The sequence below is a fragment of the Ascaphus truei genome, chromosome 5, assembly GCF_040206685.1.
Source record: "Ascaphus truei isolate aAscTru1 chromosome 5, aAscTru1.hap1, whole genome shotgun sequence".
NCBI lineage: Eukaryota > Metazoa > Chordata > Amphibia > Anura > Ascaphidae > Ascaphus > Ascaphus truei.
Window position 1 is genome coordinate 194263752 of NC_134487.1, and position 12736 is coordinate 194276487.

The 12736-nt window shown below is 42.7% G+C and overlaps 1 protein-coding gene across 4 annotated transcripts in view; it reads right to left on the bottom strand.

Moving 5' to 3' along the window:
* The window catches only part of PPP2R2A (protein phosphatase 2 regulatory subunit Balpha), a 57085-nt gene that overhangs the window by 38578 nt on the left and 5771 nt on the right, over positions 1-12736 (bottom strand). For all 4 annotated transcript variants that reach the window (XM_075601568.1, XM_075601567.1, XM_075601566.1 and 1 more), the window contains exon 2: positions 11971-12045. In XM_075601568.1, coding sequence (XP_075457683.1) covers positions 11971-11982 — 12 coding nt within the window. In that variant the 5' untranslated portion in view covers positions 11983-12045. The remainder of the gene's footprint in view (positions 1-11970; positions 12046-12736) is intronic.

Consider the following 12736-nt stretch of genomic DNA (forward strand, 5'->3'; position numbering starts at 1 on the left):
GTCATCCACTCAGCCACCCAGGCAGGCAGTCACATGTCTTGTTGAAAATATAAAAATAAATATTTGCATTGTAATGTTTTTTTCTGAATCACAATAAGAAAACAGTTAAGTAAAAGTTGCGCGCTAAAATATACTTTTTCGTGGTAGGTGTGTTATGGGTTCGGGGGGGGGGTACACTATGGGTTCGGGGGCGGGCCTGCTCCTTTCATTTGTCCCAGGCCCCATGATTTCTGTTGGCGGCCCTGGGGGGGGGGGCAGCCTGATGTGATGACGGTTAATCAACCGTACTTGTAAAAATATATTTATGGCTCCTTGAAAAATTCTAAATCGTTGTGCTACTCATATTTGGCTCTTTTGGACTAAGAGTTTGATGACCCCTGCCTTATGATATACCTCGGATGTTGATTGTTTCCTGGCACAGAGGATCGGTTTAACAACCTGACCAGAAAAATTTGCTTTTTAAATATCATGCCCTCAAGGTAAGAAAGGCCAGATTAGGAAGCCTTATTGGGACCCTGTGTAACTAGGTCTGGAAGGAAGAGGTAGTTTCCAAGGGGCATCTATTGACATTTTCATCGAGTCTGTAAACCATGTTCTTAGCCAAAATGGGGCTTTAATGAGGACCTTAACTTTTTCCAACATCTTTGTTAGAACCCTCTGTACCATGGGCAGCGGTGGAAAAATATATACCTGCGGGATATGTAATCAAATTGACATTGCTTCTATATGTCACCTTCCGAATTACATTTCAGGAGCAAAAAAATTGTGAGTTTTGCATTTGCCCTTGTTGCCCCGTCTATTGCAGGTAACATCTGGAGACCATGTGATTGAATACCTGTCTTTAGAGACTATTGTCCTGGATGGATTCTGTGACGGTTTAAGAAATCTGCAGATATTCGATTTCCCTGCGATATATTGTCTGGAGCTTTGTCTGGAATAAAAAAATCTTGCTTAAATTAGGATTCTTGAGACTTCTCTCAATGCCTCATGCAACCTTGCCTGTTCAAGTTAGCCACTGCTGTGGCATTGTCTGAAATTATTTGGAGAGCCATTCATTGCAAACGAGAAGAGAGTTATTACCCGGATCTCAACATCTATTGGGCGTTCTGTTGTAGATCAAAAGATTCTAACAGAAGGGCACCCCATCTTTGAGAACTGGCATTCAATTATAAGATCCCTGCTTCCTCTAAGATTCAGATTTTTTTGTGGGGGTACGTCCTGGTACTGCACACCGCCACCTTTTTTTAATTTTTTTTTATTTTTGTACTAGTGACGTCAGGCAATACGGAGAGGCCGATAGCCAGACAGAGAAAGCCGGGACAATTATTCCAGCACTGTGGGAGTGGTGGGGGGGTTCCCAGTTGGTGCTGGAACGGCCGGGTCCCAACTCTCTCCAGTTGTTTCTTCCCGTTCCCTTGGGGTCGGGCACCTCCCTACTCTGTCGGTAAGCGCCGGAAGTAGAGTGAAACTTCCACATCGGAGCGTAGGACCGGCGTGACATCTGAGACCTCTCCCAGAAAGTGTAGCGAAGAGATGGGAAGCGCAGGTCACCATAAAAAGATAACAAAAACACAACATGGTGGTGAGGGGTAACCAGGCTCACTAATAAAGGTTAAGCCCGTTTGTTTCCTCTGATCCATGTATTGGGGCTCAGGAGTGTTAGATCAAGCCGAACTGTTGTATAACCATATTGTAAAATTATGCGACAATAAAGAATGTACAGTATGTTTTTTTACCTTTCCAGGAGTGCCAGCAAGCAGAGCTTGCTGGGCTGTGAGTTTCAAGGGGGGTTTTGCAGAGAATGTGTTGTCAGAATGTGCCTAGCTAATCGGGGTCCAGAGTTGCAGGATACCACAAATATGTACCCGGGAATCAGGTTGGATTCCCAGATACATATAGGCACATTGTCCTGGCAAAATCTCCCCTTGAAAATGCTTGCGTGTCTCACCGCTAGGATTCCCTGCTTAAGCAGACCAGAAAGGTAAATGGGGCATAGGGATGTGAGGTGTCTCTGAACTTGTCATGGGGGATATCCAGTTATTGCCCAGTTCACCCAGAATCTGTATAGGGGTTCAGGAGGTGCTCCAACCATAGATAAGGTTGTGAGAAGTTTTAAAAGTCTAAGTCTATTTGGCAGTGTATGGGGAATATGGCTAGTAAGAAATAAAGAGCAGCTTTTTATTCTATTCCCCCATACCAGAAGACTTAGAATAGGTTAAAGTGTATATTTTAGTAACAGAGTGTTTTTAAAATATATATATGCTTTGTGCACAGTATTATGAGCTGGGACTTTCAGGTCCAATGTTCTGACAGACCACTGGGCTACCAACTTGGTGCCAGTGTGTCTACTCAGACATCGGACATGAAAGCCACAGAGGATGTCAGAGGTGTGAAGGACATTTGGCCAGGAGATGTAGGCTCGAGAATCCACATCCCGGGATGAATGGAAGTCCTTAGGACTACCATTTGCCCCTCCAGACTGAGCCGCCTGCAAAAGTTGGTGGCTTTTGAATACCAAGTGGCTAAGGTGGCAAACTTGCGCATGCCCTTGGCTGATTCAGAAGTCCCGCTTGCCTGGCTTCAGAAGACTGGCATCGCTCTGATTGGCTGGTGAGAAAGTTCCCACGCTGGGATTGGCTGCAGTATTCTGTAAATGAGTTCCAAAATACTGTAAGAATCCCTCAGCCAATGCAGTCATGAGATTTTAAGCACCAGAAAAGCAGCGCCAAATTTGAATGTTGAATATTTTATTTAAATGCAGTTTTCAATCTGTTTATTTCCAGCCAATCAGCTTTCAGAACAGCTGAGACAGGGCAGGGGATTGGTCTGAATTAAGTAAAAGCTCTGAGACATGGCAGGGGATTGGTCAAAAAGTATCAGCCACGGTTTGACTCCTCCCCCTTCAGAGCTGACTGAGATTTTCTGAGCAGATTCAGTTGAATTGGGGGGTGGGGGGAGGGGAGAGAGACTGCAAAGAAGTAAGTGTGTTGTGTATAGAAGTGTTGTGTGTGTGGGGGGGGTAGAGGTGCTGTGTGTAGAGCTGGGGGGGACAGTGCAAAGTTTAGTAAGTGGCTGCATTTTTTATTGTGGCTGCAGTGTGTGTGTGTTGTGCTGTTGTATGTGTAGCAGCAGTTTGTGAGAGTGTAGAGCTGATATGTGTGTGTGTGTGTGTGTGTGTGTATAGAGCTAGTGTGTGAGTGTGTGTGTGTGTGTGTGTGTATAGAGCTCCAGTGTGTGTGTGTGTGTGTGTGTCAGTAGCATTGTTTATGGGTGTAGCATGTGTGTGTAGCAGCAGAGTTTGTGTGTGTGTGTAGAGCTGCTGCTGTGTGTAGAGGTACTGTGTAGTGAGTGTAGAGGAGGTGCTGTGTTGTGTGTCTAGAGCTCCAGTGTGTGTGTGTGTGTGTGTGTAGAGGCACTGTGCTGTTGTGTGTGTAGCAGCAGTTTGTGTGTGAGCTGCTGTGTGTGTGTACACAGAGGGGGCGGCAGTGTGTGGATATAGATATCTGCAGTGTAAGAGTATATAGAGGTGGTTTCATGTATTTAACATTTTATTTTATATTAATAAAAAAAATTCTATATAACTATACAAAAGTGTCTATTATTTATGAAATAAGCCTACATTTAGCCTATAATAGTAATAATCCATGAAGAACAGGGCATTACTGGCCAATAATGCCCTGGCTGGGTTAAAGTCCCTCGGGTTCGCCTCAGGCCTTCAACTCTTCCAGCCAGGGCATTATTGGCCAGTAATGCCCTGTTCTTCAGGGATTATTACTTAATTATAAATCCAGATTTTTGGGACAAAGTTCTCAAAAAGGAACGTAGTGGTCGCGGCTAGGATTGCAAGCCGAATTTGGTTCCAGGACGTTTGGAGCCAACTCCCGGTGAAGTGATTTAAAGTCCTCTGGAGGAAAGAGAGCGGTGGCGTCAGGAACTTCATGCCGATATGAGTTCCAGATGATTTTGGGCTAAGTTCCGGTCAAACTAAAGACTCTTGTTTTACGTTCAATTCAGCTAGGAAAGTCTAGTTGTTTGCCTCAGGTCCCAAGCAAGCGTGTATTTCTTATGTAGTTTGTGTTCCATTGTGTGTATGCCTATTTTAAGTGAATAAATTACAATTTATTTAATTACCTTGTTTTGCTCAATTAATGATCCCACCACATCACTGAGGAAGTACCAGACCCACACAACACCAGTGATTTCAGGAAGATCGGTGACCCATTCTAAACTTGAAAACTTCAGCCAAATAGATTTGGAAAATGCCATCTTTTATCTAAAAGAATGTGAGTTCCCACTTCACAAAATACCCAAAAATATCCATACCCAGTTGAAACATATTGCACCATGTTGTGTTTTTATGTTCTCTTTTTATGGTGACAGTGCGCTCCCCAACTCTTCGCTACACTTGTTCACAGAAGATAATTTGGACCATTCTTCTTAGGGTTTTGAGCAGCATTTATTTCCCCCCCACTTTTTATGATACAGTGCGCTTTGTTTTTGTATTCCCTTCTTTATTCACATTTATACTATTATAACCATTCACAGAAAACAAAAAGCATGTTTTTTTTCTTTGTGAATTATTGTGATTTGACACGGTATTGATTCTCAAATACAAAACTAAGGAGCACCCTTCACTCTTTCCTGCCTCTCCCAGAAAGATTTAAAAAAAACATGTTGTGGTGTATTAACAAAATGTGGTAATATGGATCTTGGTACATCTACTATATAAGAATCTGTGGGTCCATTTATGCCAATTCAGGCCAATGCCTTTGGGGTTTGCTGGCTCAGCAATAATTCCTTGCAGAGAGGCGTTAATCCACTACTGTTTAAATGTTCTGAGCCAGGGGAATGTAGTGTTTTTATATATTATGACTGCTAAAACAACATTCCCAAAATGCATCCAGAAAATGCCATATTCACCAGTTTCCAACTGAAAAAAAAAAAAAAAAAAAAGTTACTAGTTGATATTCTATATGCTAAAACTTATTTTATTGTGTTTGCTGTAGGGGGAGGGGTGTGTTTCTCTTTGGTGAGAGCAGCACCTCCATTTGTTATCTGGGACTGTGTGTCTTCATAGGATTTTTCATTTGAGGTTTTAACTTCTCATGTGATCTGTAATGCTTTCATTTTTGGAAGTGTTATTGTTTGATCGTACATCTCACATTGGTCTTCGCGTCTGAGGCTTTTTTGTACTGTTAACCTGCTGCTTAAAAAAAAAAAAATAATATATATAAAAACGTCCTGTTCATTTTTCTGTTTGAAAGCCTTAATAAAATTACCCCAACTTTGAAAATGAAAAAAATATCGAGTGATGAAGTGACAGAAAAGAAATTAACGGAATCTGTTTCTGTTTCATCTGTTGTTGAAGAGCAAACTTAAGACGACTGGCCTAGCTGCTGGACTTTGGATTAAAAAAAAAAAAAAAAAAAATGTTTTGCACAATACACTACTCGCTACTCGCACTAAGGCCTCAGACATGGTAACATAACAGCGCTGAGCAGCGCTGACGCTCCTGTTCTCCTTTTTTTTGTGTCCTTGCATGAGCGTCAGCGAGCGCGCTTGAGAGCCGGGTGGGAGGCGGGGCTAGCGCACCACGTCGCCGACGTCATTGACTGCCATTGGCTTTTGGTGGTCACTTGACCGGCCCTCCGCGGGAAAAATTAAATTGTACTGTCGGCTGCAATGCCACACGCCTCTGCACGCCTGCGGAAGCGCCATCTAAAGCCGCACACGGTAGGGATGATGGGGGTAAGTGGCGCGGCTCAGCGCTGTCTTTTGCACCCTGGCCTAAGAAACTAGGCTGTATGCCCCTCCGAAAAGTTGGAACTCTGAGTTGGGGGAAAAAAAAGTCAGGAGTGAAAGTACAGCAGGGCCCCTGGTATATGGCAGGTTCCGTTCCAGAGGCCCGCCGTATAGTGAAAATCGCCGCAAAGCGGATCTGGCGATTTTCACTTCTGCGCATACCGGCATTTGCCATTCTGCGCAAGTGCAACCTATGGTGTGCACGCAACCTGCGGTCTGCGTATGCACGCGGGGCGCATGCGCGACTGGAAATCCAAGATGGTGGCCCCCTTCTCGGTGCCGCCGTATAAGAGGAACACGGGATAACGGAGCGCCGAGAAGCGGGGCCCTGCTGTATCTAAACAATGGGCCAACACAGATAAGTTATGTGACAGGCAAGGGTAACCAGGCGTCATAATAAAAGGTTAAGCCCTGTGGTAGCTGCCTGGGACCCAAGAGCAATCTAGCACTATAAGACAGGGGCCAGGTATCTTGGCATTTAAAGTTAGTGTCCCTGCTTTTCCACGTTCCTTTTACCCCAAACTCATGAAACTTGTTGTGTGTTAGTTTTAGGTGGGATATTTGGGTAAGAATGCAATTATTTTGTTTGCAGGAGTTCGGGGTCCGGAGCTACCGGTAGTACCTTGATTGTACCCGGTGTGCAGGCACTATTTGCTGGTATTAGAGTAGAATTACACCGGGGCGGTCCAGCGTCCCCGAGACTCCTGAGTTGAGCTCCGATATCCCAGTCCTAAGTCTCCCCAATGTCCCCCCCATGTATTAACCATAATAAAACATACTTTAATACATTTCTTATAAGGCTCTATGCAGCTTGCCCGTGCATGCTAAGGTGCCACATGTCTGCATAGAATCCGTAGTTCAAAGGGGAGAGAATGTCCAGAGATGTGAAAACATTTGGTTGGCGAGGAAAGGGCACGTCCGGACTACAAAGAGCACCTTTTGTAGTTTCCAGACTTGGTGGAGCTGGCCATGCAGGTGGCAATGAGTTAGCCAGGGACGATGCAGTCATAGAGTCTGCTCACCCTTTGGCTAAAATCATATTTCCCACGCACCTGGCTTTTCGAGCCTGCTGGGCATGCCTACTCCTAACGTCAGCCGGGGACGAGTCCCCTCTTTCTATTGGCTGCCGGGGAGGAACTCCCACGCTCCGATTGGCTGCTCCATCCCCCTCCATTCTGGGGATAGCCCAGTGGAGTGTATGTAAGGCTGCGTCCATAGAAGGGCAGACCGCGCTGACGCGTCCGCACGCTGCGCGATCAGACTGCCTAAAGGCAGCGATCGCATCTATACAGCGTGCGGGAGCACGTGAAATTAGTCAAAACTGATTTTTCCTTGTACCTATTCCACACACTTCCAGTACAGGTCAGAGCTAGGGACATCCACGAGTTACAAAAGAAGAAAAAATAAAAATCACTAAATTCATATGGAATAACAAAAAAGCGAGAATAAAGATGCCCACACTCTATAGATCCAAACAGTCAGGAGGGCAAGCCTTGCCACACTTGTGGCAATATTATCAAGCGGCACATGTAAGCCAACTGGTTCACTGGCATGCACATAAACAGATGAAAAAGTGGGTGGAAATTGAGTCTGATATGATATCAGGGTCATCTATAGAAATGATACTGTGGTTAACAAAGAAACCAGATTCCAGCTCTGATGGTGCCCCTGGAATCTATCACACACACTCACTAACCATGTGGGATTCATTGAAACTCAAACACGGGCTATCCAACCTCAAATCTCAGATGACACCACTGTTTGACAATATTAGCTTTATCCCGGGCACGGAACCAACAGCATTTAAGGACTGGAGCAAGGCAGGAATCACAAGGGTAAAAGACCTATGGGCAAACAAAGATATTAAAAAGTTCGAGACAGTAAAAGAGAGAAAATGGCCTTCATGATTCGGTCTTTTTTAGGTATCTTCAATTGAGGGATCACATACAAAGGACAGGCCCATATATAGTGACTTCACAGCATTTGAGGATTTGTGCCTCCTAGGGGAGGACAAAAAAGGTCTGATCTCTAAGGTATACAGCATACTCGCGGAGGGTAAAACGGAACCGGAGATAAAACCCAAACTGAAGACAAAGTGGGAGGAGGAGTTGAGAGAACAATTAGATCAGGAGCAGTGGGATAACATATTTGAAGGAATAGCAAAGAACTCCACGTGTATTAATAAAAAAAAATGCATATAAAATGCTCCATCAATGGTACTATACCCCACTCCGATTGTCCAAATTTTTCAGAAACATGTCTCCACTGTGTACGAGGGGGTGTGGCCAGCAGGGATCGTTTATACATATGTGGTGGACGTGCCCAAAGGTTACAAAGCTATTGAGGGCCACACATGATATGTCACAGACAATTCTTGTGTATACCTTCCCCTAGACGGTACTGCTATGCAGGCCTACTGAAAACATGGAAAAAATTGACGACAAACTATTGACACACATATATACAGCTGCCAGATGCGAAATAGCCAAAGCCTGGAAACAGGAACAGCAGGCGGCCATACACGCTGTTAAAGCGAGGTTATGGTGGATCTGTCTTATGGAAAAACTGACGGGGATACAAAATGACACGGTACAGAAATACTTAGAAGTCTGGGAACCGTGGAGAACTTATATAGGATATAGATATATTGCTAGGGGAACTCTCCAAATCTGAAAAACACATAATGGAAGTGCCCTAAAAACACATGAGTTAAGGATGGGGGAGAGAGGGGGAAAAAAAAAGAAAAAAAAGAAAACACCCACATATCCCCTGAGGAAACCTTGGTGTGATATGTTTCGTATCGGTCTAAAACGAGGAGGGCCTGGAGGGTATTCGGTACTCAATAGTCCACAAAGGTACGTGTGCCTATTTACTGATCTGTTAGCATTACTGTTGTGGTACACCAACAAGTGGAAAACTGTTGCTAAAGTAATGACACCCTTTTTTTGTCTTTTCCTTTTACCTCTCCGTCTTTTTAAGTTAAATTATTATACTAGTTATTTTGTACGCTGTCCCAACAGTGATGTCATTGTCTCCCCACTAAAAGATGTTATATATCAGATACAATGCAATGTAAATCAAAAGTAACATCCTCCCCTGTTCTGTACCCCACTCCCCATTGGTCTTAAAAAATGCAAATAAAGAACAAGTTTACAAAAAAAAAAAAAAAAAACTGATTTTTCGCACGATCGGGCGGTCACATGAGCGGTTCGCCCAATAAGGACGAACCAGCTCTGTGACATCACTGGCCCGTCCATAGACACGACCACGCATGGCGCGCGAACGAAGACCAGGGAAAGCACCCGCTTTCCCTCAGCCTCCGCACGGCTGCTGTATCTATGGACGCAGACTAAGAAGCTGGACAAGAGACGGAGCAAGTCCATCTCAGCAAAACAATGAGGCGAGTCGATGAAACTATGGTGGGCTTTTCAAAAGTTGCTCTGTTAGAAATAACAGAGCGACCGGCTTCGTTTGGAAGCCTGAAAAGTTTGCCTCGCAGAGACCATGTCCCGTCTTTTGGGCCCAAGTTCTTAGAATCGAGCGGTCGCGGCTAGGGATTGAAGTCAGAGAGGACCAAGAGAACCAGGGGGTATATCTCGGTCAGGGAAAGCTCATCCAAGCGTGCACCCTGCACCTAGGAAAGCCTACATTTTTCCTCCCGACCCCCAGCAAGAGTATTTTTAACTGTTCCTTGTGTATTTCTTCTTGTTGTACGTGGGTTTACCTAAATAAAACGCAATTTGTTATTACCATCTTGTTCTGCCTAATTAATGATCCCGGCACTATATAAATGGTGTAAAAAAGTACCTGGTCTCCCGTGACAAAAGAGGGAGAAAAAAAAAAAAAAAAAAAGGAAGAAGTAGGACAACGACAGGAGTGAAAGTATCTAAACAATGGGCCAACACAGACAGGTAACTTACTTTGGTGAAAATCATCAACAGCTGATATGATCGAAGTTTTTTCCCCCTTCCCCGCAAAGACAAGGAAACCACAGGACATAAAGCGGTGTTACAGCTTGTTGCAGAAATTGACAGAGACCCGTGATTTTTTTTTTTTAAAGGCATGTATGCAAAAACATGATTACCTCAAAAGAAATTTGCACTGGTTATAAAAAGTTGCAAATGAAAACAAATTGTTTAACCATTTTGAATCCGAAATTGAACGGAATTGACATGGGTATTATTCTTCATTCTACTAATGCATGTATTAACAGCGTGAATTAGATTAGTGATGAAATTAAAAGGAAAAAAAAAAAAAATCTGGCTAAAGAAATCATTAGGTCGAAAAGTAACATTTCATTGACAGTTAACTATTCAAAAACCCTAAGCCAAAATTCTACCCTGATCATATACGTTCAAATGTGTTACGTTTAGTGAAATAAATGTACTGGTAAATTTATTTTTGACTTGGTCGAACTTGAAAGTTTTACTGCACAAGGATTTTTTTATTCTTGACTATTCTCTTCGGTTTTAAGGGATGACAGAAGACTACTTGAAAAAAATTGTTTTGTGTTGCAACGTGATGTTGGGGTGTGATAGTGGCATTCAGAAACTACTGAAGGACAAATTTCCTTCTTTAATAGTGTGGCACTCTGCTAATCACAGATTAGAACTGTAGGTCGTTATACAGTTAAAGAAAGTCTCCAGAAACAGATTTAAAGCTTTTATTGATGAGCTTTGTGTCTTGTATCACGCTTCACCAAAAAATAGCAGAGAACTGAAAGTGTGTGTGAACTTGCTGAAGGTTCAACTGTTAAAAATTGGCCGAGTTTTATGCACGTGATGGTTGGCGTCCAGTTTCCGGTTGGCTTCAGCAGCGTGGGAAAACTGACGTTTTGGTGCAACATTTTGAAGAAGCGAAGCATAATTCTACGAGAGACAAAAAGGAGAAATGCACATAAGGACTTGCAGCGAAAAATTACATCTACAGAATTTTTATTGGATCTAGAATTGATGTGTAATGCTCTCCAAGAATTGTCCGAATTGAGCTTGGACTTGCAAGAATGCAACATGGATCTGCACAGAGCAGATCAAAAGATAAATGTACAGGTTTTTGAAGAAAGACGAAGGGTCCAAGGCCCTTATGAAAATGCTGCCAAAAATCAAGTTTACAGAGTTTCATTTCACAAAAGAGATTGCAAAAATTATCCTCCAGTTGATCCGGATGTTTTTTAACATACATTTAAAAAAAAAAAAAGGGTTACTTGATAATGATTTAGCGCAATGGTCTCAGGTGCTTGATCAAAAATAGTGACCAGAAGACATTAACATTCAATTGACATTGAGAGATGAAAGATAGAAACTTGTGAATCAGACTTCAACTAAACAAAAGAGATATGATACGATTCACGGATTTCCTGAGTATCTGACCGAAAAAACGTATCTGGAAAAATTGCTGCATTTGAAACACGCTCTGAGTACTATTCATATTTCTTCAAGCGAATGTGAACGGGAATTTTCGGAAATGAATTTGATCAGCCCGATCAGAGCTTTTTGATGATGAAAACAGTTTCCGCACTTTTATCAAGAGTAGTTGAACCGCCCCTGCCTCGATTCGATCCTATTCATTCAATACGTCGATTCATGGTTACTTCGAGGACGAGGCTCAGCAGTAGGCGCCAACAGTAAGGAATGAAGTCAGAAAGTTGCCATTCTAGAACTTGATCAAAATTTGGAATTTTCTATGAAACTAATTTCTCGATGTTTTCAAATGCAAAGTAATAAACAGTGCCTATAAAATGTTAAACATGATGTTTTTATTTTTTATTATTAATTGTTAGCACCGGCACCTCTTTTTTTTTTTTTGTAAAAATAAACACTGCATATATATGCGCACCAGTGTGTGTGTGCGCGGACACGCGTGTAATCAGAACTCATTTTTATGATTCAAGATGCACAATTACGTCCAGAGTAGTTAATTTGCCAATATAATTATGCACTCACATTTTATTCAAAAATAACGGCCTGAGGGAGTATAACCCAAGGAGAGGATTTCACCATTTCCTTTAGTGAAGGGCCCCCTCCCCCGTTAGATACCCCCGATTTGGAGGGAGAGGCAAAGTAACCTGTCCATGAAACAGAACTAATCTATTCCACTTCAGAGACCAGTTCCTCAACTGTGAGGCTACCTGGAGGTATAGTTCGTGAAAAATGATAAAGTGAGCCTTACCTTCTGATACATCGTCCTCCACCGCTCCCTTCACCTGAGAAAAACACCACTGAATATCATTGCCTCCCCCAGCTCCTGAAACACAAAGGATTTACCCAGTTAGGGAGGCAAAGAGGGGGACAAGTAGAGACACACTGGCATATAATAGTTCAACAGCAGGGCATGTACAGAGCCACCTCAGCAGCAGATTAACCGAGTTAGAGAGCACTGAGCAGGCCAACAGCCGATAAAATGATAATGGGACAACAAAAAGTACATTCGGATTAAGCTACTAGCAGAGTTCACAAAAACACTTGTACAAATTATTGAGATTTCTACATCAGACCATACCCCAACATTTCTCTAATTCAGCAAAGTAGATACACGTGTGGCTACCAGAGTCACGCATGACCACCTCTTCCCCGCACAACAAGACTCCATACTTCATGGTAGCACAAGGATTCTGTTTTTTTGCCCTTAAATAATTATATATCAATACAAACCAAAAGTTGCAATTTTGTTAAAAAAAAAAAAATAAATCTATGTCCAATATCTACAAACTTACAGGCAAGAGTAAAAAGCTTGCAGACACACCCCATTTGAAATTCCAGGATATGAAAAACTGTTGATGTCTCTTTATAACCTATGACAAGTTACCTCCTAAACTCTCACTACCGGGTTTCACAAGATCTTAACACTAAAACACGGAAGCTACTCATACTTATAAATTAAACCCTCAGATTTTTGCTTTTCACGTACATAAAAGTAGTTCGGAGAACAGGATTTC